Below are 23,875 nucleotides of genomic sequence, written 5' to 3' on the forward strand. Positions count from 1 at the left end.
CTTCTCCGCCTGCTCCCCAGACACCCTCCAGAGTGAACCTGCTCAGTCCACTTCTATGTAGCCTGTGAACCACTTTAAGGGGGGTTGGCGGTTATCCTGGAAGCAGCAGGAAATCTCAGAGGCAACTCCATTAAGAACTGGCCTGGGTTAGACGATGGTTTTGGTGCCATGTTTGAGAGGTGGGATGGGGGAGAAGGATGTGAGGACATCTGACCAGAGTCTGGTCACCTGCCGACCTGCACGCTTGGGCTCCTCTCCAGGCTTGTCTCTGCCAAGGCCTATTCCTCTGCGTTGCCTGAGGCACAAGGGCTCTCGTCCCCAGGACAAAAGGTGGTGTAAGAACTAGGTGGGAGGAGTTTGAATTCTACCACCTGTAGGGCCCGGTGTGGCCCCTGCCCCCTGCCCCCTGTGGCCTCAGATGTGGGAGGGCGCTCTAGCATTTAGCTGGAGAATAAGCAGCTGGTGTTCTTGAGGAGGCAGTTGCTGTATCCACACAGGTTCCACAATGCCCGGGGTAGCTTGGCTGTTTTACTCCATGCTGGTGCTGCTCCTGCTGGCCCTGCTGGGGGCTGCTCTGTTCTTCTGGCAGCATACTCCAGCAAGGAACAAGATCCCCAGGGCACAGAGGCGTAGAGTGGTAGCTTTGCAGCAGATGGAGGCACTGGCAAAGCGTCTCCGGCAGCAGGTGGGTGGATATCTATACGTAAGGCCCCCAGCCCTCCATCCCAATAGGTGGATTCCACCTCAGGACCCTTACTCTGTCTCTTTCAGAAGACAAGGAGCCTGGGGCAATGGGGGAGAGAGGACAGTCCCCCACCCCTAGCTCTTCCCATGCTGGCTTTTTGTACTGCTGTCAGTTCCTACTCCATCCATGTCCTTTGAGCCCACTGAGGTCGGGGGCAGTGTGTTTTCATTGTTCTCCCAGTGCCCACACAAGACTCAGTAACATGGTGGGTGTTCTCTTGAGCTATTTGTTGAAATAAGATAAACTGATGGAAGCAGTTGGAGGCAGGAGGTCTCCTTCAGGTCTCTTCCAGCCCCTGAGTACCCCCAAGCCCCCCTGACACAGGAACCCTGGTCTACATAGTCTCTCTCCCATCCCCACCCCACTGAGTTCTGCAGATGTTTGACAGCACCTGATAGATGCAAAGCGCAGGGTGGTCATTGGAGATGGGATCCTCCCAGGAAGCCATGTGTCTTTTTTTTTTTTTTACAGTCTATTTCTTTGTTTGTTTTGAGAAAGAGACAGACAGCACGAGTGGGGGAGGGGCAGAGAGCAAGGGAAAGAGAAAGAATCCCAAGCAGGCTCCGCACTGCCAGCACAGAGCCTGATGCAGGGCTCGAACTCACAGAACTGTGAGATCATGACCTGAGCTGAAACCAAGAGTTGGGTGCCTAACTGAACCACCCAGTTGCCCCAAAGCTATGTGTCTTAAAAGGGGCTTTTGACAGCTTAGGTGGTGACATTTCAAGGCACTGGTGCAGTTGTGGCTGGGCGAAGGGACTGAGATATGGGTGTTGGAGCAGAACCTGCCTAGGGTGGAAGAGAGCAGGGTGGGAAGGAGAGGCCGCTGACCTTGCACTGTTCCTGGGCTCTGCTGTGGGGCCTGGAGGATGTGACAGCCCCTTTCTGGGCTCCCCAACTACCCTACAAGGGGTGGTATCTTAGGGTCCCCAACTTTGGTTGATGGTGGCTGACTCTCTGGGAACCCCGGGAGTGGGGGTTGTAGATAGTGCCTGAGGTGCCGTCCCCATGCTCTGGAGTTCCTGAGTGTCCTCTGCCGTCCCCTAGATGGTGATTGATGGCCCCAAGGGGCAGCTTCTCTGCCCGAGCTGCTGCAGTTCCTGAGAATGTGTATTAATATTAATTGGGGCTAATTAGTTGGATAAATCAATCTGCCCCCAGAGAGTAGCTGCCCCTCCCTGGTTGATGAGGAGGAAATCTGGGCTAATGGGGTTGCTGTGGTGAATCAGCATGATGGAGAGGATTCCTGTGTGTGTGTGTGTGTGTGTGTGTGTGTGCACCATCAGTGTGTGGTGGTGGGTTTGGGTTCCTTTATTGCACACACCAGAGCCTTCTTATGTGTGTCTCCTGTGGTTTTATTGTGTACTGGTCAAGTGTATGCTTGGCTGTGTTGCTCCTTGTGTTTGGTTATGTGCTTGTGCTGTGTGTGCCTGGCTGGGTGTGTATGAGTCGTGTTACTGGTTGGAGCATATACATCTAGATATGTGTGGCTGGTTTGGTTTTGAATGTTTGGTTGGGCATGTACATGGGTGTATGATGTGTGAGGACACCTGGTTCTGTGTGCGTCTGGGCATCTGGTTGGTATACAGGTGGGCATCTGGGATATGGGGCTACTGGGCCGGGTACCCGGGGGTGTGTGTGTCTGGTTGGCTGGAGGAGTGGAAGGGGTGTGGGGTGAGATCACCCATGGTGTCTCCAGCTTCCCCCCGAGGCTACAGGCCTCTTGGCTCACAGTACCTTATTCTCTCCCCAGCAAAGCAAACCCAGGGATACCCTCAAGGCCTCAGGCATCCAGCTTTATGTCCCAGGGAGGTGGGAGGCTGAAACATAATAGGTCGCACCCTGGCAGGGTTCAAACTAATGCAATTCAGTTCAGCAAAATTTTACAGAGGGCTCCTCTGGGTCTTGCCTTTTGCTGGACCCTGGGGACAGATTCATAATAAAGATGAATCTGACATCTGACTTAGACTTGCCTTAAGGATGCTCCTGGTCTGAGTGTGGTGAAGGCCAGATGCCTGTGGAGCTGTGGGACTCGGCAGGAAGGGCTTTGCACCATCTGGACAGGGCTGGGTGGGGAAGGCTTCCCAGAGAGGTGGTGTTGGAGCTGAGCCTTACAGAATGCGTAGGAGTTTTCCAAAAGCAGGAAGGACGAGGAAAGGCAGTACCAGAGAGAGAAAAGCCTGAGAGAAGACAGTGTTCGTGTAGACCACAGAGAAAAAATACTCCTAGTCAGCTGGAGTAGACAAGCTGCCCATGGCTGCTGGCTGCTGGCTGCTGGCTGCTGGCTAGGAAGTTCTGGTCACCTCAGGGGGAAATCAGCCACCCTAAGGGCTGAGGGTTTTTATGATATTAAACATACTTAACAACCATTTGGAAATATTAATACTATATCAATTTACTAACAACTTTATATTTTCTTTGATTTTCAAACCACAATAGGAGGCAGCAGCAGTTAAGTGTGGAGAAGGCCAGATGTCCATGGAGCTGTGTGACCTGGCAAGAGGGGGTTTGTTCTAAACCAAAGCATATGTTAAAACAACTTGAAAATGATATAAGTTAAGACTCAGTTCTTTCATCAAATTATCCTAATAATTTCCAAGTAAATTGTTAATTTTTAGAGAACTGTGGGGATCTTTTGATGTAGCTATCATCTTTGGAAGATGTCCTTATCTTTCAAAGCTCTCCCAATAAACTGAGAGTCGTTAGGTGATTTGTAGTCTCCTTAAGCAGATACTATCCATCAACATCAACAATGTTCCTTGGGTGTGTACACTTCAAATAATTCCTCTGTGCCTTATCATACTCATCTCCACAATGGGGTGATGATTATAGTTACAGTACTCAAGCAAGTTCATAAGTGTTTACAGTGGCACCTGGCACACAGGTTTTTAGAGAGATAAAACTCACACAAGAGCCCGGGAGGGGCAGAGAAAGAGGGAGACAGAGGATCCGAAGGGGGCTCTGAGCTGACAGCAGAGAGCCTGATGCGGGGCTCGAACTCACGAACTGTGAGATCATGACCTGAGCTGAAGCTGGAGGCTTAACCTACTGAGCCACTCAGGCACCCCTAACAAGCGCCATATAAATGAAAGCTCTCGAGTAATAATAAAACTAATGTCCTTGCTGAGTGGGCGTTTAGTGAGTTTCAGTGAATTTGTTCTGTTAGGTGGAAGTGGCACTCAACCAAGTTGGTGAACATGTTGCTGGACCCTTGAGAGCCCCACCCATCCCACCAAGTCATTGGAGCGTCTGCCATACTGGCAGAAGAGCAGTCCCAGCAGCCACCTCCAGTGGCCCCCATTAGTGCCCTCTGCCTGCTCTTCGCACCTCTCCCCAGCTCCCTGAGAGGCTGCCATTTTTACAAGTGGCCATGTGGGGACAACTGCAGGGGAGCACTAGCCTCATGGGTCCAGATGGACATCGGGCACTTGCCGACCAGGGTGCCACCAAGGGGGCCACCTCTCCAGGTAGATATGTAGGAGTCAGGATGGGCCTGCAGTTTTGGTGGGTGCCTGTGGGTCAGGGTGTGCTGCAATGGTCCTCGGTGGGCCCTACTGGGGCTCCTTAGGGCTGGGGGCCGCAGGGCAAGGGATGAGCACAGTCCTTGAGGGAATCAGAGACTATGCCTAGAGGGTCACTGCTGGGCTGGGCATTAACCTTTTACCTGCTGTGCTGTGAAGAGAAGGTGGAATCCCATGGCAGGGGCTAGGGCAGCTGGGGGTGGTGGAGTACTCATGGGAGTGGCTTTTTGCTAAGTGACTCAGGAGGATTTCAGTATTTCAGCCACAGTGCGGCTGTAGAGGTGCATTCTAGCCAAATGCCCACCCTATTCTAGAGGCATCCAGGTCTGGGCCCTTCTGAAGGTCTTTGTGGCACGCAGGCAGGGAATTCCAAGCCGAGGCACAAGATGACAAAATGGCACAGAGAGTGGAGGGAATGCGCAGTGTGGCTAGAGCAGCAGAATACAGAAGTAGGGCAGGGAAACAGGAGGCTGGTGAAATGGGCCTACAGGGATCCAGGCAGGGAAAGGGCCTCGTACAGTGCCTGGCACCCAGGAGGTGCTTCATCATAAAAGCTTCCCTCCCCAGGAGCCATTAGAGGGTGGTGTAGACCTTAAGTCTCTCCACTTTTATGACTTTGGGCCACAGAATTAACCTCTCTGTGTTTCCCTTGTTGGTGAAGTAGAAATATTGATAGTGAAAGCACCTATCCAAGGGATTTTGTGAGGATTTAATGAAATGGTGCAAGCAAAGTGCTTAACATGGTTGCCAGCCACACAGTAAGCAGTCAGTACACGTGAATCTTGGTTTGTAACACACATTATACATTTATGGTGAACGCCCTGTAAACCGTACTGAGGAGAATGGTTTTATAACTTTATACTGAGGGCAATTGGGACCTATGGTGTCACAGCATCTGAAAAGGATCACCTAGGCTGTAGTGAAGTGGTTGAACTGGAGGGGTAAAGACTAGAGTCAGGGAGGCCAGTGAGGAGGCTGTTGAGAAAACTGAGAGACAGAGAAAGTTCTAGGCAAGGAGTCTGGTGAGTCAGAGGTGGGAGATATGAAGGAGGCAGAACCACCTGTCGGCAGTACTTGTGGGTAAGAGAATGGTCACTGGGGCCGGACTGGTGTGGATCCAGGCTCTGCCACTTATGGCTTATGTGTCCTTGGCAAGTAGCTCTGTGCCTCAGTGTCTTTTCTACTGTAAAATGAAAAAATAATATGCCCTCCCTCCTTGGGTTGTTATAAGGAGCGACATGAGCTATTATATGTAAAATGCTTGGAATTTGGCCTAGAACATATTAAGTGTAATAACACATCTTCCATGTGATTGAAATTAGCTATTATGACTATCATCAGAACTGGGATGTGAGGGAGTGACCCGGGATGATTCTGAGGACTATTGCTCTGACATGAGCATCATCACTTGGGAATTTCATGATGAACAGATTTGGTATTAAAACAATGAATTCTGGGGTGCCTGTGGATATGTGGGTCAGTAAGTGGGTCTGAGGCATGGCAGGAAATAGGCCTGGGCTGTAGTCACAGGGTAATCGGGGCATCCTTGGGACACATCTGGCTGCTGAAGTCACCCAGGGAGGGTGGGTAGGTAGGGAGAGAGGAGGCCAAGTCCTGAGGAGCACCAACATTTATTTACAGGAGGGAAGAGGGGCAGAGGGGACTGAGAAGGAGCCACCCAGGGGCAGGAGGAAGCCAGGAGAGTTGAGGGCACAGAGAATTTCCAGAAGGAAAGTGCCTAAGAGTCAGATGCTACTGAGGAGAGTAAGATGGGGACTAAGAAGAAACCAAGAGATTTAACAACCAAGAAGCCTTGAGCACTAACTTCCGGGGAAATCCCCTTGTCTGCCACCTCTCCTCTCCAGGACCAAGAAAGGCCCACTGTGCTGTCTTCCCACCCAGCCCCCACTCCAGCTTGTAGGCATCAGGGTCTCAGCTGGGGCCCAGGACAAAGAAAGACTATTTCACCTTCCTGAGTGCCTGCTGTGCGCTAGGTCCTTGTCTTATCACACTTGCCTCTGATAAGAGTCCTGAGGGGCTGGTGTCACTCCTCCCCTCATACTCTGAGGGGAGTAGCTGGGTAAATCATGATTGGCTTCTAGTCCTTTCTTCTTTGGAGAGACCTGGGCAGTGGGAGGGGAAGGGATCAACCCTGGGTTACCCAGCTGACCAGTCCTGTGTGTGGTCAAGGCTGGGTGCCAGATCTCCTGACACTCATGCTGGATCTTGCCCTTTCCCAGGTCAGATCACCAGAAGTGGGAGGGCTGGATAGGAAGGAAAGGTGGGATGCCAGGGTGCCCCATGAAGGCAAACCATACAGAGATGAGCCTCAGTTCCATAACCCCTGAGTTCCAAAACATGCATATAGAGTCACTCTCACTGCACTTGTGCCCCTTTTGGGTAGCAAGATGAGGGGGCAGGCTCTCCTCTGTGCCAGGCCTCAGGATGGGCACTGGAGAGGCAGAGGCAGAGGAAACATCTGTGCCCTGTAGGGCTTTCATGCCAACCTGGAGACAGATCAGGAAATGTTCTTCATGCTAAAGGAGAAGCACAGGAGCATGTGCTGAACACATGGCTGTGTGTGCAACTGTGTATCCAGTGGAGTGTGGGGATGTGATGCTGAGTGTGTAGGAGTGCACTGGAGTGGATCAGTCATTGACCTCTGTCCTCCCATCTCCACAGGAGCCATCCCTGGACCCCAAGCCCATCCTGGAGCTGCCCCTGGAGACACTGGTCCAGAAGCTGCAGGATGAAGAACTCAGTGTAGAGAGCGTCCTGTGTAGCTACTTAGAGGAGGTGGGGGTCTGGGTCAGGAGTGGGGTGGGGGCTAGCACCTGTTGTTGTCCTACTCAGAGGAGGTGGATGTCCGGTGTAACATCGTGGTGCTGCAGCTAGCTTGGGAAGGGGTGCATGCCACTGTCATCTGCCATTTCTATCCTGCTCTGAGTTGGGGTGGTGGGAGGGGCTGGTGTGGCTGAGTGCCCCATCCCTGGCCTCACCCTGAGCCCCTTATCTGGTCTCCCTCAATGTTGCTCAGGCACTGAAGGTACACCAGGAGGTGAATTGCCTGACGGATTTCCTGGGTGAGTGTGAGGAGCAACTAAAGGCATTGAAGAAGCTTAGGAAGACTGAGAGAGGCCTTCTTTATGGGGTCCCTGTCAGCCTCAAGGACCCCTATGACTGCAAGGTGAGCCGGGAGGTGTACGTTCACATGTGTACATGTCTGTGTGTGTGCCCATATGCCACTGAGCCTGTGAGCATCTGACTGTGTGACATTGGGCAAGCTACTTAATCAAGGATGCAGAACTAGAAAGTGGCCAGTTAGGATCTGAACCCAGCTCTTGCCCACCATATTCTTCTGCTACTTGTGAGCTCTCCTAAGGGTACAGCGTGCATGTCTGAGGCCATGACAACGTGTGTGAGTGGGAGCAGAGTAAGGAGGAGAGTCTGTCCATTGGATGGTTCCATCCTGGCCCCTATGGGCTGGAGTTAATGTCACTTTCTTGCAGGGCCATGATTCTACATGTGGTCTGACCCAGTTCCTGGAGAAGCCAGCGGCCAAGGATGGGGTCATTGTGCAAGTGCTCAAGGCTCAAGGAGCTATTCCCTTTGTTAAGACCAATATCCCTCAGACACTGTACAGGTCTCTGAAGTGTGTAGGCAGGGGCTGGGTTTGGGGCTGGGCTCAGGACTGACAGCAACACAAAATCCCAATTTAGAGAAGAAGGTGAGGTGGGGGCCAGTCAAGCAGATCTTGAGGATCAAGGTTCTTGGGCAAGTCTTTTCTGCCCTCTGAGCCTCAGCTTCCTCATCTTATAATGTCTGGGTGGACTCCATAGTCTCTACAGGCCCTCAGACTCTGAGGTTCTGAAGAGTTTCATCTCTGTGTTTATCCCAGTTTCTCTAATTGTTTTTCTTATCCCCTGTCCTCGCTCCTCTCCCTCAGCACTTAGTGTACCTACTTTTGTGAGGAACCTGCTCCCAATTCTGACAGCAGGGCTGTGGGCTCCTGTCCTTAAGTTAGGAGTTGTGGTTGGTGTCCACTCTTGGTCTTTCCTGTGGCAGTAGGCCCTCACCTCAGCTGTAAGGGAGACTGGGAGACTCAGCCCCAGGGAGGAGTTTGGGAGCCAAAGAAGCCCTGGGGTTGATTCCTGGGGGGATCAGTCTCTACATGGGGGGGGGGTGTCTCCCCAGTTAAACTTTCACCTCCCAGCCCCTTTTCTTCTGCTTCCCTCAGTTTTGATTGCAGCAACCCCATCTATGGACAGACTCTGAACCCTCTGAACTTAAAGAAGACACCAGGGGGCTCCTCAGGGGGTGAGGGAGCCCTGCTGGCAAAAGGAGGTTCCATCCTGGGCATGGGTACTGACACTGCTGGCAGCATCCGCGTACCAGCCAGCTTTTGTGGTATCTGTGGCTTCAGGACCACAGGATACCGCCTCAGGTACTTGGTGCTGGGGGGTGGGGGGGAGGGGTAGACTCAGCCCAGTGTAGGGGAACAGAGGTGTGGGGGGAGTAGTGCCAAGCAGGCCCCTCAACTCTTATTCACTTAGCTCAGTACTAGTGAAAGTGGCTAAAGACAGGAGGGCTTCAAATAACTCTTGCTTCAGCCCCAGATAAACACACCATGTTTGGTACAGGTGGCAGAATAGACCTTCCACTCACTCATTAATTCATTTGTTCATTAATTCATTCATCTTTACATCTATCCATCTACCTCCCTGTTCCCTTAGTCATTCATTGATCCAACCGTTTTTCCATCTATCCATCCTTTGTCCATTCATCCACCTATGCAGTCATCATCCCATCAATCAATTTCACTATTCACCCACCATTTAATTTATCTAACAAATATATTGAGTGTTTCTTCCGTCACTGACACTGTACTAGTTATTTGGGCTATATCAGTAAGCAAAAGGACACCTATCTCAGCCCTTGAAAATCATACATACATCCTTCCTCCCATTTGTTCATCTATCCATCCATCCATACATCCATCCATCCATCTCCCCATCTGTCCACTCATCTAGCTATCTGTTTATCCATCCATATCTGCCTCTGTTCATTCATCTACGTATCTCAGCCCCACCATGAGAACCTACACTGTGGTGGCCCTACACTGTACTGGGGACACAGAACACTCTCAGACCCAGTCCCTGTCCCCCTCCCCCACTGCTGTGCTCTTAAACATGCAGATGGATTAGTCAGAAAGTGATTGGAGCTCTAAGAGAGTGTCAAAGCTTGTCAGAACTCACAAGATGAAGCTGACATTTTCTTCAGCAGAGATTTATTAAAAGCCTAGACTTTAAACTTTCAGAGGCAGGGCAAGGGAAAGGAAGGCTTCCTGGAGGAGGCAGAATCTGAGCTTGGTTTTAAAGGATGGACATGCAGGGATGGTGTAGAACCTAGAAGGCTGTAAACTGTGAACAGCCTACTTTGCCTGGAGTAATATGTGTGTGTCGAAGGGCAAGAATGGGGAAGCTGTGAGTTGATCCTCCAGAGCCTTGAAGTCAGTCAAAAAGATCAGACTTAATGCTGTGGGCAGCAGGGTCATGGGAGGGTTGAAGCAGCTCATCTTCCTGGGTGTTGGGCCCTGGGGGAGTGCTTGGCTGGGTGCTAAGGCCTGGGCACTCAGGCCCTTCCCTTCAAGTGCTGAGGTGGACTCTGGGTGGGGGTTTTGCAGCCTCTCTGGAGTTTCCAGTGCTGTCAAAGGCAAGAAATCAGGTAAGCTCCTGTCTGTGCTTGTGTCCATACCCATTCAATGATACACTTGCCAGCCTTCCTCCCAAGGACATTTCACTCAGCCCCTATCTGAGACAGATTAGCCCCACTAATGATAAAGAATGGATCCCACCAGGCCTCCCCTAGTCCAATGAGAAGTTCTTCCTACTATCTAGCTTTAATCTCTCCTACCGGTCTTTAGATGTTTGGCCCCAGATGAGATTCTTCTTTCAGGCATCAGAGCTACTTTGGCTGGTGTGCCAACGCTACCTGTCCTCAACCCCTGGCCCAGGTTGGCCCCAGGGCCCTTTAACCCTGATCACGGTCCTGAGCTCCACCCTCTGAGGCCAGGCAGTGGGGGTCCCCAGAGCAGAAAGGGTGAGAGGAATCTGCCTCTTCTGTGTTCAGTGACTACAGTGGCTGGCCCCATGGCCCGGGATGTGGAGAGCCTGGCCCTGTGTCTGCGAGCCCTGCTAAGTGAAGACATGCACCGACTGGACCCTACTGTGCCTTTTATGCCCTTCAGGGAGGAGGTGAGCTGGGTTGGGGAACAGGCCACCTCTCCCCTCCCCCATTCCTCATTGACCTGTCTACCATCTGACCATCTTCTGTGGAGACCTCCTTTCCCAGCCCATGGTATAGTGACCAAGAAGCCTCTATGCTCAGTCATGTTTACATCCTACCCCTGCTCGACACCAGCTGCTTTGGCCTCTCAGCTACTTGGAGTCATAGCCAATACTGCCCCCAGAGAGGGACTTCATCATCACATACCCAACACACACAGACATACACTCAGCAGATATGGTTTAGAGAGTCTGGTATCTGGTTAAACGAGGCTGTTAGTCCCCTAGGTAACCTTAGCCAAGTCACATCTCTTCTCTAGGCCCCAGTCTCCTCAGTGGTATAATAAAGAGGTTGCACCTGAAGATTTCTCCAGACTGGCAGCCTTCATTTATTCAGTAGTTCATTCAACAAAATTTATTGGTACCTACTATGTTCAGGCTGTTTGTAGTTCATCCTAATATTCACTATATAGAATGAGCATTGTGCTTCTCCATTTATGGGTGAGGAAACTGAGGGGAAATGAAATAACTTGCCTATGATCACATAGATAGTAACTGGAAGAGGTAAGCTTTGACCCCAGCCCTGTCTGATCCAGAACCCTCTCCATAGGGAGAGTCTCTGTCTACCATTCATTCAATGTCTACTCATCTGATTCCCTACTCACATCCTAGTATAATTAACCTGTGATCATTTTCTGTCATCTATTATTTGTCTCTACTGATCTTTCCATCTCCATTGTCTCCTGGCTGTTTTTTTTTTTTTTAGCTTAAAGATCTTTGTGTCTATTCATCTACTTACTTAACTGCCCACCCACTCAATTCCAATCATCCATTCTCCCACCCACCCATCTATCCATTCAACCCTCTGCCCACCCACCCATTCACCATCTCATACATACACCCTCCCACTCATTCATGAATCTATCTACCATCTATCTACCTATCCACTCCATCCACCCAATCATCATGTCCTCATCCATTTGTTCTTCCAGGAGTTTCTCCAGAGGACCTAGAGCCTACAAAGTATGTAGAGAGTCTCCAGGGAGCTCTTGGGGAGCCTCTGTAGATCCCCCTGGGTTGAAAACAGCTGTGTTCCAAGGTCCCAGCCTACAAGTCTTAAGTCTTAAAGAGGTGTAGTCTCTCCTGAGAGCCCCACCCAGCCCCTCTTGCCCCCAGGTATACTCCAGTAACCAGCGCCTTCGAATTGGCTTCTGTGAAACAGATGGCTTCACCCAGCCATCTCCTAGCATGGCCAGGGCTGTGAGGCTCACCTCCAGGCTGCTCCAGGATGCGGGACATCAGGTAGGCTTGCTTACCCCTGGATGGGGAGGGAAGCCAGACTGGCGAGGAGACTGGGCTGGGCCATTCTTGGAGAGAAAGGAAGTTATATCTGAGTTTGAGCTGCTAACATCACTGTGTTTCCCCTAGGCTTCCTGGAAAAGACTGATGGGTGCAGGTGGGGGCAGGGTGGGCCCCACCCTGTGAGGAAGGCATCAAGATTTTGCATCCTCCCCCTTCAGTGGTGGGGACCAGGGATTCATTCCTATAATTCCTATAGATTTGGTTTCTCCATCAAATGGCTGTAAGGAGAACTATGTCCCCAAAATTATTTCCCTCCCCAGCCCCTGCCTCCCTCCAATGTCTTGTCCTGGTCCTGTCTCCCCTTTGAGAACTGCTGGTTGGCCACATGTGTACTATGTGGTCTTGGGCCAGTCTCTTAACCACCTGGAGCCTCAGTTTTCTACCACATAGGGCAGCTGTGCAGATTAAATGAGCTCACATATGTGAAGCACTCAGCATGGGGCAGGATCCCAGTGAAGCAGGCAGGGCTGCCTGAATGCCATGGCATCTCTGTGTAGGGTGAAGGGCTGGGCATGGCAGCAGAGGGGTTGGAGTGGATGGAGATGAGTGGCGATTTGGTATCCTCTCTTTAAATCCTGAAGGATGCAAAGAGAATACCAGGCAGGGTGGGAGGAGCCCCAGGCCCTGACTCAGCCTCTGTCTCTCAGGTCATCCCCTTCTCCATCCCCTATATAAAGTATGCTGTCAAACACCTGTTCGAGGGGGGTCTGTTTGCTGATGGAGGGGCCACCCTTCTGGAGAAGCTGTATGTTTGTCAGGATTCTGACATGGGGCATGGTGAAAACAGGGTTGGGGATGGGGCTGGCAGCAACCTGTGCCTTAGGAAGGGACTGCAGGCCTGGGTTGGTGGGGTGCCTCTGGTTAATTGTGTGACCTTAAATGGCAAGTCAGCTGTTTGGGCTCCTTCTTCATCATGCATGGTTCCAGGGTGGTGGTGGTGGAAACAGAAGAGTTTCTTTGGGTCTGACCTCCTTCCATGGCCTGCCTCTGGAATGGGAGTTGGGTGGGTACGGGAGCCAGTCAATGGCTGAAAGGCTGTAACTGACTAGATATGTGTCTGTGGTTCCTCAGTGAGGGGGACATTGTGGACCCCTGCATAAAGGGAATGGTCAACTGGCTCCGCCTGCCAGACCTACTCAAGTGTTTCTTGGCCTGGATCCTGAAGTACACAGTGAGTATGGGACCAAGGTGGGGAGGCATTCAGGAGGGGAGGAGCCCAGGGAGGAGAAGGACTCAGAGAGGAGGATGGGGCCCAGAGAGTAGTGGGGGCTTAGAGAAGAGGAACCAAAAGGGCTGATGGGGACCAAAAGAGAGGGGTGCTTTCAGAGAGAGGAGTGCATCTCAAAAAGAGGAAGCCTTTTCAGAGAGGGAGTGGGGGCCAAGAGGGGGCTCAGGGCTTGTGGAGGAGTAGAAGCTTCCATGACAGTGTGCTGAGCAGAGTTGCTCTTCTTGGACCCCCATCCTGGGAAGGCTGGTGTTGCCCTGTGGTTTCTGAATGGGTTTCTTCCTCTAGGAACCCCGAGCTAGCAAGACTTGTGAAAAGTTTCGTGGAGTGGGGTGAGTGCTAGTCTCCTCGGGTCAAGCTCACAAGCATCTTCCATGGGGTAGGGGAGTTGAGTGAGGGTCATGTGGCTAGAGTTGGCATCCACTGAGGGTGAGGGCTATTTAGACTTTGGGATCTAATTAGGTTTTTGGGTCATGTCTGACACTAGTTAAATTTAGACTTTTGAGTGGGGTTGGGATTGGGGCTACTTTGGGCCTGAGGTTTGATTTGGAGTTAAGCTCTGAGTTCTGGCTAGAATTAGCTTAGGGTAAAAGTTGGGCCTAATCTGAGGTTGGGTTTGGGCTGGGGTTGGGGTTAAAGTTGGAAATGGTCAGCCTGAGGGCTGACTGGGGGGCCTCACAGGTTAGGGGAAGAACCTGTGGTTCTGGGGGGAGGCTGTGAGTCTCTGTGGCTGGTGACGGTGGAGGGGGGAGGGCATCAACCAGAGGGTGTGTACTCTTGGGAATGTTGGGTAGGCAAGGTATTTTGGACAGCAAATAAGACAAGGGTCATCCCAGCCCATCAGCTGATTTGTAGCCTGCACTGAGACTAGGCTCTAGCTCTTGGCTGTAATGTCCCCATTTTGTATAAAATCCCATGCTGACCTTTGGAATTCTGAATCTTCCTTATTCCCCCAGGACTCCCAAGAAACTGTGGGAGCAGCACGCAGCAGTGCAGGTGATGTGTGCCTGAAGAGACAAGGGACTGCTGGAACGGGGGCAGCAGAGGCCTGGGTGGTGACAGGAGTAGCCAGACAGGGAGTAGAGCTCTGTCCCAGCCTGCAGGGGAGGCCCGGCTAAACTCAAATGGGGAGGCTTGGTGACCCAGGAGGTTAATTTAGGCCATTTCCTTGGGGGCCAGGATAATATGTTGTTCCCAAATGACTGCAGCTTGAGATTCCCCTCGCCATCCCTTTACCTCAGCCCCTGGGAAGGCCCTGACCCTCCCCAGATAGCTTAGTCTGTATCTTACAGCCTGGGGATTCTTCCTGATCTTTAACAGGACTTGGCCTGGCAGCCCCTGACCTTGTCCTGCAAATAGTGACCTCTGCTGGTCTTGCCCCTCCCATACCCCACTATCCCTGCAGGAATATCAGCAAAAATTCATAGCCAAGTGGAGGTCCCTGGATCTGGACGTGCTGCTGATGCCAGCTATGGACCCCGCTTTCCATATATGCTATTCTGCGATAGGAACAGGTGAGAGGACACCAGGTCTTAGTGGAGTTGAGACCCAGAGTCCAGGACTTCAGAGTCCTGCCACAGCCTCTGAGGCCTTGACCTCTGTCACCATTCAGTATTTAAAGCAATGTCTTAAATTGAGATAAAATTCATGGAAACTAATTTGTCAATAAATTTCATATATATAAAAAAAATTGAGATAAAATTCAGATGACAAAAATTCACTATTTTACAGTGTACAATTCAGTGGTTTTTAGTATATTTAGTGTGTGGTGCAAACACCACCACTATCTAATTCCATTTCCATTCCCCTGAAAGGAAACCCTGTACCTGTTAGCAGACACTCCCAAGTTTTCCCATTACCTTTTATTTATTTGTATTTTTCATTTTTTTTAAGTTTATTTATTTTACCTTTTGAGAGAGAGAGAGAGCACGTGAGCACATGCATGTGGGGGAGGGGCAGAGAGGGAGAGAGAAATATCTGCGCTATCAGCACAGAGCCAAATGCAGAGCCAGACACAAGGGCTCAAACTAAGGAACAAACCATGAGATCATGACCTGAGCCAAAACCAAGAGTTCAGATGCTTAACCCACTGAGCCACCCAGGTGCCCCTCCCATTCAAATTTTTTTAAACATTTTTTTTTTAGTTTATCTATTTATTTTGAGAGAGAGAGTGCAAGCAAGGGAAGGTCAGAGAGAGAGGGAGAGCAAGAATCCCAAGCCGGCTGCATGCTGTCAGCCCGACTCGGGGCTCAATCTTAGGAACTGAAACATGAAATCGTGTCCTGAGCCAAAATCAAGGGTCGGACGCTCAACTGACTGAGCCATCCGGGCACCCCTGAAATACAATTTACATGCAATGAAACTCACCGATTTTCAGAGTGTAATTTGATAAATTTTAACAAATAAATATAGCTGTATAACCACCACCATGATAAAAGTATAGAATATTTTGGGGCGCCTGGGTGGCTCAGTCAGTTAAGTGTCCGACTTCAGCTCAGGTCGTGATCTTGCCATTTGGGAGTTCGAGCCCTGCGTCGGGCTCTGTGTTGACAGCTCAGAGCCTGGAGCCTGCTTTGGATTCTGCATCTCCCTCTTTCTCTGCCCCTCCCCTGCCCGTGCTCTGTCTCTCTCAAAAATAAATAAACATTAAAAAAAATTTAAAAAAAATAGAATGTTTTCATCACCCACCAAATCTCCCTGATGTCCCTTTGCAGTTCACTCTACCCTTACATCCTGCAACCACTGATCCGCTGTCACTATAATTTTGCCTTTTCTAGGATTTCACATAAATGGAATCCGAAGGAATAAGGCTTTTCTGTCTGGCTTCTTTCACTTAGCATATCCGTTCACTCATAACATGCTTTTTGCTGCCTCACTTCAAAAGGTGGCTTTGGCCTAGCCCCCCTGAGATGCAGCCTCAGCACAGGGCAGTGTCTGAGACATTGCTGGGGCCCCTGCCCAGCACAGGTACAGGTCTCAGAGGTGTTCTCAGTGCAGAATGAAAACCCACCTCAAGCCAGGACTGCTCTGCCCCGGGTCCCCCCACAGTGGCTGCCCAAAGGCACATCCCATACCTGGCCCTGCACTGATGTCCTCTGTTGTCACCGCTGCCTCTTTGACAGTCACTCCCTACATGCAGGTGGCTGTTGCAGAGGGGAGCTGCCTTTTAACTCAGGGTGGCCCTGCACACCTGGGCCATCTTGGAGCCCAGTGTACTGCAGGCATGGGCTGACTCCTCTGTCACCCACCAGCTGTGTGGCCTGTGGAAAACCACCTAACCTGTCTACCCCCTCGGGTTCCACATTTGAACACAGGAAAGAGTACTCTCCACTTCCCAGGGGTGGAGAGAACTCAAGGAATCAGCAGTGGAAAGAGGCCAGCACGGGGCCTGGCACTGAGCAAGGCCTCCACAGCGTCCGTTCTCTCTTTCCCTCCACCGCGGGGTGAGCGAGAGGCAGTTGTCAGGTGCACTCCCGGCGCCGCGCAAGCCCAGAGTGCTACAGTTCCAAGGAGGACCCTGAGGGGGCGCTCACCCAGCATTCTTCCCCATCTCAGTCTTGTCGGCTGATGATTTTCTGGGCTTGCCTGGACCTTCCTACAGATATTGCCTCCTACATGGGCCTGTACAACATCCTGAACTTCCCTGCTGGCGTTGTGCCGGTCACCACTGTGACGCCGCAGGATGAGGAGGAACTGGCCTTCCACATGGGATACTACAGAGATAGTACCGACAAAAATTTCCAGAGGGTCAGTTTCCCTCCCCATGCCTCTCCCCCAGCGGCGCGAGCCAGGACTGATTCTTGCCTCAATCCCAGTCGGGCAAATTGGGGCAGGGTGGGGCCAGTCATTCCTAGTGTTTATCCTTTATCACTTCTGCTACAGTGTTATCTCATCTTGGAGGACACACCGTTTTATCTCCAAGTCCGACTCTGTCCCTGTCGTGGGAGAATACTTAACAAAACCACTGGTCTTCTTGACACTTCCCTAGGAAAAGTCGATCCCAGAGGCAGGAAGAGGGGGGTAAATGTCCCTGGTGAGGAGCTTAGTATGTAACTGGATTGGACACTGCTCCTCTCTAAGCCTCAGTTTCTTTGCCAGGAAAATAGGAATTAAAATATCTGCTTTACAGGGTTGTCCTAAAGTTGCCACTGAAAAACAGTGAAGCAATTAGCATAAGGCTTTGTATACAGGACGTGTACAATACACGCTACTATATCACTGATTCCGAGGTAGCTTCACAGAAGGAAATATTTCCATGGGCCTATTTAATGCACGGTCTAAAATGACAAGCCTGTCTTGGGTGACAGGGAGAAAGAGAGGGAGAGAGAGACTGACTCTGAAAGGTATGCATGTGTCTGAGTCAGACATTAAGCAACTTACTTTTTTGGAAATTGATTTTATTGCTAGAGTTACCCAGTGGAACTGCTGACCTGAATTCTGAGAAAATAACAATAAGGATACTACCTAATGTGTCTTGAGCTCTTACTCTGTTCCAGGAGCTGTTTAAGAAGTGCTGTATATATAGTAAATCATTAAATCCCGTAACTGTCCCGTGAGGTTTTACAAATGAGGAAATGCAGGCATACACAGGTTAAGAGACTTGACCAGTGCCACACACAGCTGAAGTGGAGGAGCCAGGACTTGAAGCCAGTTGACCTGGCTCCAGAGCAAAGGCAAATAAGGGCTTTTATAAAACAATGAAAACACGTTTGAATTTCATGGCAGGACTTAGGATCAGTCCCCATGTTCCTAAGTCTGTGTTTGAGGCCCAAGTACCCCCTTCACTGCAGAAGTATGACTAGGCTCTAGATCAGGGATTTGCACATTCTTATTTCCTCTGCTGAGAACATTAGGTGGATACTCAGTTTTGTGTTTTTAAAAAAATTTTAAATCTTTTTATTAAAAAAACTTAATGTTTATTTTTGAGAGAGAGAGAGAGAGAATTCAAGTGGGAGAGGGGTGGAGAGAGAGAGAGACACAGAATCTGAAGCAGGCGAGAGAGAGAGAGAGAGAGAGAGAGAGAGAGAGAGAGAGAGAATTCAAGTGGGAGAAGGGTGGAGAGAGAGAGACACACACACAATCTGAAGCAGGCTCCAGGCTCTGAACTGTCAGCACAGAGCCTGACGCGGGGCTTGAACTCACTAACCACAAGATCATCACCTGAGCTGAAGCTGGATGTTTAAGCAACTGAGCCACCCAGGTGGCCCCTTTAAAAAATTTTTTTTAATTAACAGTTTTATATTTTATGATTATAGTCAGTTCTGTGCATGGGGAGCAAGGTTTACATCTTAGCCCTGGCAAACTATAGACCGATACAGTCAGAATAGGTTTTCCAGGTTTCCCTGAGAGTTGAGGAAGCCTGGAACTCTGAGCTCCAGGGCATCTCTGCCTTAGTATAGACTGGTGATGAGATGTTTGGACTAATGCATATGGGTGGTAAGGAAGGCTGGGCGAGGGACCTGTGAGCAGAAAGCAGGCTCTAAGTCCGCTGACCCCCTCTCTGAGCAGGCGATACAAGGATCTGTGGGACTTCCTGTGGCTGTGCAGTGCATTGCTCTTCCATGGGAAGAGGAGCTGTGTCTCCGGTTCATGAAAGAGGTGGAGACCTTGGCCAAGAACCACAGTGGACCCAAGTGACTGGCCACTCCTTCTCCCGGAGGCCTTCTTCATCCTCATCCAAGTCTGCTCCTGATGCCCCTTTTCATGAATACCATATCTGCCTCATGTCTCCTCCTCCCTGAGGCCCACCACATTCCTTTTCTTTGTCATTCCTCTGTGTGGGTACTCAATACATGGACTCCTCACATTGGCCCAAGATGGGGCACAGGGTGAAAGGGCCCAATAAACATTTCTGACTGCTTGACCTTGCGATCTCTGGTCTAGGTGGGGCTCTAGCCTCCTGGTAGCCTTCTGCCTCCAGCTATTCTCCTCCAGCTCAGTCCCCCAGATGATATCCCAGACTGCAGCAGAGGGGAAGGAGCCCCAAACAGAGAGGCTGGTGACCTGGGTTCAAGTCCTGGTTTTGCCACTGGCTTGCTGTGTGATGCTGGGCAAGTTGCTTCTCCTTTCTGGACTTCAGTTTTCTCATCTACAAATTGAAGGGGTTAGATGTGATGAGGTCCATGGTATACCTGTCAACTTGACTATTCTGTGAGTTGTGACTTCTAGGCACTTCCCTGATCTAGAACTTGCCATGGCTCCCATTGCTGTCTAGAGAAAGTTCCAAAGAGCAGGACCAAGGGAGTGAAACCCAGTCAGAACAGACCCAAGGTTGGGACCCAGACCCAGGCTCACAGTCCAGTGCTTAGCCTGCAAAGCTGCAATTTCTTGGCTTGACAGCCAGCAGCTCCCAAGATCCTCCACAGCCTCTTCTGCCAGGGCTCCACCACAGCACAGCCTCCCTCCCTTCCCTCAACCTGGAGCCTTCTTGCCACCACAAGCATGTTTTACACTTCTGCCTCTGTGCCTCTGTCATCCTGTTCCCACCACCCAAACACGTTCACTGTCTTCTCTGTCCTTCAAACCCTGCATCAAATGCCACCTCCTTCAGGAAGTCTTCTTTGATCCCTCCAACTCCCTCCATGACCTTCCATTCATCTGAACTCTCTTGAGGTCCTCCTGCATTAAGACTTACCCTTTCTGTATCTCACTCCACTTTACAGTCCTACTTCCAGTCAGCCAGGCAAGCTAATGGACACATTCCTTCCTGTGCTTGATAGCACAGACTTTCTGAAGATAATACCTCAACGCAGAGGAATAGATTTCATCCATCCACCTATCTGCCTATATCAATCCACCCTACATTTGTTGAGTGCCTCCTCTGAACACAAATGATGGAATTTCAGGCAGAAAAAGACCCGAGTTTAACTAAGAAGGAATCACACCAGGGGCACTTGGGTGGTTCAGTTGGTTAAGCATCCGACGCTTGATTTTGGCCCAGGTCGTGATCTCACAGTTCCTGAATTTGAGCCTTGCACCGGGCTTTACACTGGCAGTGCAGAGCCTTCTTGGGATTCTCTCTCTCTCCCTCTCCCCCCAACCCGGCACCCCACGTGTGTGCTCCCCTCCCCAAAATAAATACTTTAAAACAAATTAAAGAAAAGAAGGAACCACACTAGAAGGGAATCCCTGACTCTACCTATCACAGAAGGAACCATTTGGGATGTCCAGGTGCAGGTGAGACAGGGCTATTGCTGACCTCACTGTGGCCTCTACCTCTCTCCAGGCTCTATCAGAATCTGAGCCCTCTGCTGGAGAAGAAACCTCATGGTTTCTCCTCAGACAAGGCTAGCAGGGCTTCTGCTTTGTTCTCTCTCCCCCATAGATGGGAGGTCTAAGAGGCTGGGAGATAATGGGGGTGGAAGAGCAGAGAGGTTTTCTACCTCAAGTGCCTCCTGCCTCCTCTCTCACTCCCACTGGCTGCAACAGTTTGGGCACCAGGGGGCAGCATTGAGCTTCACACAGCCCAGACAGTAGTTGGCCTTCAGCTTTCAGATCCACTGTCAGCAGGACTTTCCCAGTGTAAACTCCATTGCACAGATGGGAAAACTAGAGATGGGGAGACTGAGATAGGGGGACATAGGAATAAGCCGGTTGGTTTACACATTAGTAGATTATAAGAGATAGGGGGCAGAATTCTACTTTTGTCTGATATTAGCCTGGGGAAAGAGAGTGGCAGATACCTGGACAAGGGGCCAAGTAAATGGGAAGCCCATCCTAAGGCCAGATTTCCCTCCAGGCTGGGCTTTCTCTTGTTTCTCCTGAGCTGATAATTGGGTCAACAACTGCCTTCCTCCCCAGTTCCAGCTCCAGCTCCAGCACTGACCTGTAGCCTCTCACTACCTGCCAGCACCATTTTCAGCTGCCTGGTCTGTGTGACTGTGGGCAGGTCATTGGCTTCCTCGGCACCTTTTGCCATAGCAGCTGAGGCTGTGTCTGGTGCGGATGGGATGTCCAGGGACAGGACCTTGCCTTCCTTTTCCCCTTCCCTCTTCTGTTACACCCACTGTGGAATCCTTGATCTGGGTGCACATGTGCCCAACTTCTTCTCTGCCTCCTCTGCAGCCTTGGGCAAGCCTCCCAGCTTCTCTGAGCCTCAGTTTCTTTTGTGAGTTGGAAATGATTACAGCTGCAGGATGAGACCGATCCACAGTGGGTGAAGGCCGGGTGGGAGAGGACTTGGGGTCCCCTCCCCAGCCCGGGAGCCCCTGCTGGGGTGAGAGGCCACCTCAGGTCTGGTGTCAGGGTCCAGAATTCACCAGGAAGAGCCGGCTCCTCCTAGGGAAGCCTGAGAGCAACAGGGTGGTGGGTCACTCTGGGGGAGGAATGTACCTTCTACTAGGAGAATTCTGGTGGGAGGGGGTGTCTACAAAGGCTGGCACTGAGGCCCCTGACTAGGACACTCTGGGAAGGGTGTGCCTTGAATTCTGGTCTTGTTTCTGCGCTGTGGGATACAGGTAAGAGCTATCCCCTTTCCGGGCCTCCGTTTGCACTGTGGCTGCACGGGGGAAGGGTGTCCGCGTGTCCCCAACCCCTCCCCCACTTTTCATTTCCAAGGCTCTGGCAGTCAGCCCCGCGTCGTCTCACCGGCCCAGGGGCGACCCGGGCCCCTCCACCTTACCCATGGCACTCCAGTTCCGTCATCCGCGCGGTCTCGGGTGGCCGGGGCGGACAGACCCCGGCGGAGACCCCCTCCTCTGGCGTACCCCGGCCGACAGAGTCCGGCTCCCTCCCCGGCCGCTGCGCCGCCCGCCGCGCGCGCTCAGGCCGCCCCGCCCGCCGCGCCTCCCCGGGCGCCCGCATTAAAGCGCATATGCAAGCCATGAATTATCAACTGAAAGGAGTCAATTACCGGCTCTAAAAACGAGTGTCTGCGCCCGGAGCGCCCGGGGCCATCCGCCTATTTACGGAGCGATTTCCCCCGCCCGGCCTCGGGAGGGATAGACGGGGAGAGATGGAGCCCGAGACCGGGAGGGAGAGAGCCACGGGGAGAGAGACTGGGAGAAAGAGACGGCCAGAGACCCGCAGACACGGGGAGAGATAGAAACTGGGACAGGAAGGAGAGACAGGTCTAGAGAAACACGCAGAGACTCAGAGGAGGCAAAGGCAACTTGGGGAGATGGGAGAGGAGCGTCGGGGGGAGCCCCAGGACCTCAAAGGCCGTTTCCCCTCCCCCAGTCCGTGTAGGGCCCTAGCCCTCCAGGGCTGGGGAAGGCTGGACTGTTGGGTGGAGCACTGGGGGAAAGATCTGGGGCTCAGGGAATGACAGAGTGGGGAGCACTGTTCTGGCAGGAAACCGGGAGGTGGCTATGGCATTGTCCTGTGTGGAGGTGAATCTGACAGTGTGATCAGGAGAAGAGGGAGGAGGGGCCAGCAACAGGGACAAAGTGAGGATAGAACCCCAAGTGGGGGTGCCTGACAGCCCCAGCATTGAGAGAGAGAGGTGGTGAAACCAACCTGTCTGCCCCCCAGGCTCTCACCCAAGCTGCTCCCCTCCCTGGAAATGCTTTGCCTACTGGACTCCTACTCTTTGACTCCTGGCCTCTGCAGCCTCTGTGCCTTCCTTAATGTCAGCACATACCCCATTCTATTCCAAGATCCAGGCCTGACTTCTCCACCAGACAATGAGTGTGGCAGGGGCAGGGCCTCGCCCACCTAGGCCCTCTGGAGGGAGCTACAGGGAGCTACATAAGTATTTGTTGAATGAGTGAATGGAGGAGTGAGCTGGTCTAGAGGGGACCTTGGCTTGGACTGAGGCTGTGACCAAGGCCCAGAGTTTGCAGGACAAGGCTGAGTGCAAAGTACTCTGTACAGATCATGTGGAAGGCTTCAAGCTACCTCAGTGCTTGGGTGAAGTCACCCAACTGAGTGCAGCCCTTGCTATGCAGGGGATGGGGGTGAGCAAGGGAGGAGCAGGGGCAGCAAAGGTAGGGGTAATGGTGGGTGGGGTGGGGGAAGCTGAGCCCTAGCTCAGCAGCACCAGCAAGTTGCTGCCGGAGCCCCCAGGGGTTGTACTTCCAGATCCCTGGAATCTTAGGCCACTGCTGGAGGAGGTGGGGGATAGGGACCCCCCAGGAACTCTGAAGGAGGAGTGGGGGTCTAAACTGGGACAGAGGGAAGAGGCTGGGCTTGGGTTTCAAACAAAACCCTTCTCTTCTAGCTATGTGACCTAGGGCAAGCCCCTTAACTTCTCTGAGCCTCAGGGTCCTTAATCTAGAAAATGGGGACAATGCTATCCACTTTCTAAGAATGTTCTCACATGTGCATAGCACTTTCCCAAGAGGGAAAGTAAAGAGTGAGAACAGCTACTATTTATTGAGGCTTACAAGGTGCCAAGTGCTATGATTAGTGGATTATCCCTATCTGCCTCCCAACCACTTTCCCATGTTGTGAAATCACTTTGCAGACAGGGAAACATGAAGAGGGGCTGGGACTGGGAAGTGGTAGCATCGAGGGTTGAAGCCAGGTCTGACTCCGGAGCTTCCTTAACCCCTGCACTACAGGACCTCCCAGACTAGGCCCAGTGTGTCCCCTGCCCTTTTCCCTCGGCCCTTCCAGCCTGACTGAGCCCAGATCTACTGAAAGAGCTGCTGCACGGTGGGCAGGAGAGCTCAGGTCCAGCAGAGGTGGCCCCTGGGGTCCTGTTCCCACCATGGAGTGGGCTGGGCCGACGAGTCTGCGGCCCTACCATGCCATTATCAGGCAGCCAGAGGGGGTGTCTGCAAACACCAACGCTGGG

General features: G+C 51.7%; 1 protein-coding gene across 2 annotated transcripts; it reads left to right on the forward strand.

Annotated features, from left to right (window-relative positions):
• The first annotated feature begins 131 nt into the window (after positions 1 to 131).
• LOC115521240 (vitamin D3 hydroxylase-associated protein-like) lies at positions 132 to 19,001 on the forward strand. 2 transcript variants are annotated; one of them, XM_030326320.1, is made up of 15 exons: positions 133 to 685; positions 6,949 to 7,062; positions 7,304 to 7,453; positions 7,776 to 7,909; positions 8,504 to 8,710; positions 9,950 to 9,990; positions 10,396 to 10,520; positions 11,727 to 11,852; positions 12,560 to 12,657; positions 12,984 to 13,083; positions 13,426 to 13,469; positions 14,094 to 14,133; positions 14,543 to 14,651; positions 16,739 to 16,884; positions 18,646 to 18,790. In XM_030326320.1, the coding sequence occupies exons 1-15, from the start codon at positions 506 to 508 to the stop codon at positions 18,772 to 18,774; spliced, it is 1,743 nt and encodes a 580-aa protein (XP_030182180.1). In that variant the 5' UTR covers positions 133 to 505; the 3' UTR covers positions 18,775 to 18,790. The 2 variants fall into 2 exon arrangements, with proteins under 2 accessions (XP_030182181.1, XP_030182180.1); XM_030326321.1 differs by lacking the exon at positions 16,739 to 16,884 and having other exon boundaries at positions 132 to 685; positions 18,646 to 19,001.
• The last annotated feature ends 4,874 nt before the right edge of the window (positions 19,002 to 23,875 follow it).

The sequence above is a fragment of the Lynx canadensis genome, chromosome C1 (genome assembly GCF_007474595.2).
Source record: "Lynx canadensis isolate LIC74 chromosome C1, mLynCan4.pri.v2, whole genome shotgun sequence".
Lineage (NCBI taxonomy): Eukaryota > Metazoa > Chordata > Mammalia > Carnivora > Felidae > Lynx > Lynx canadensis.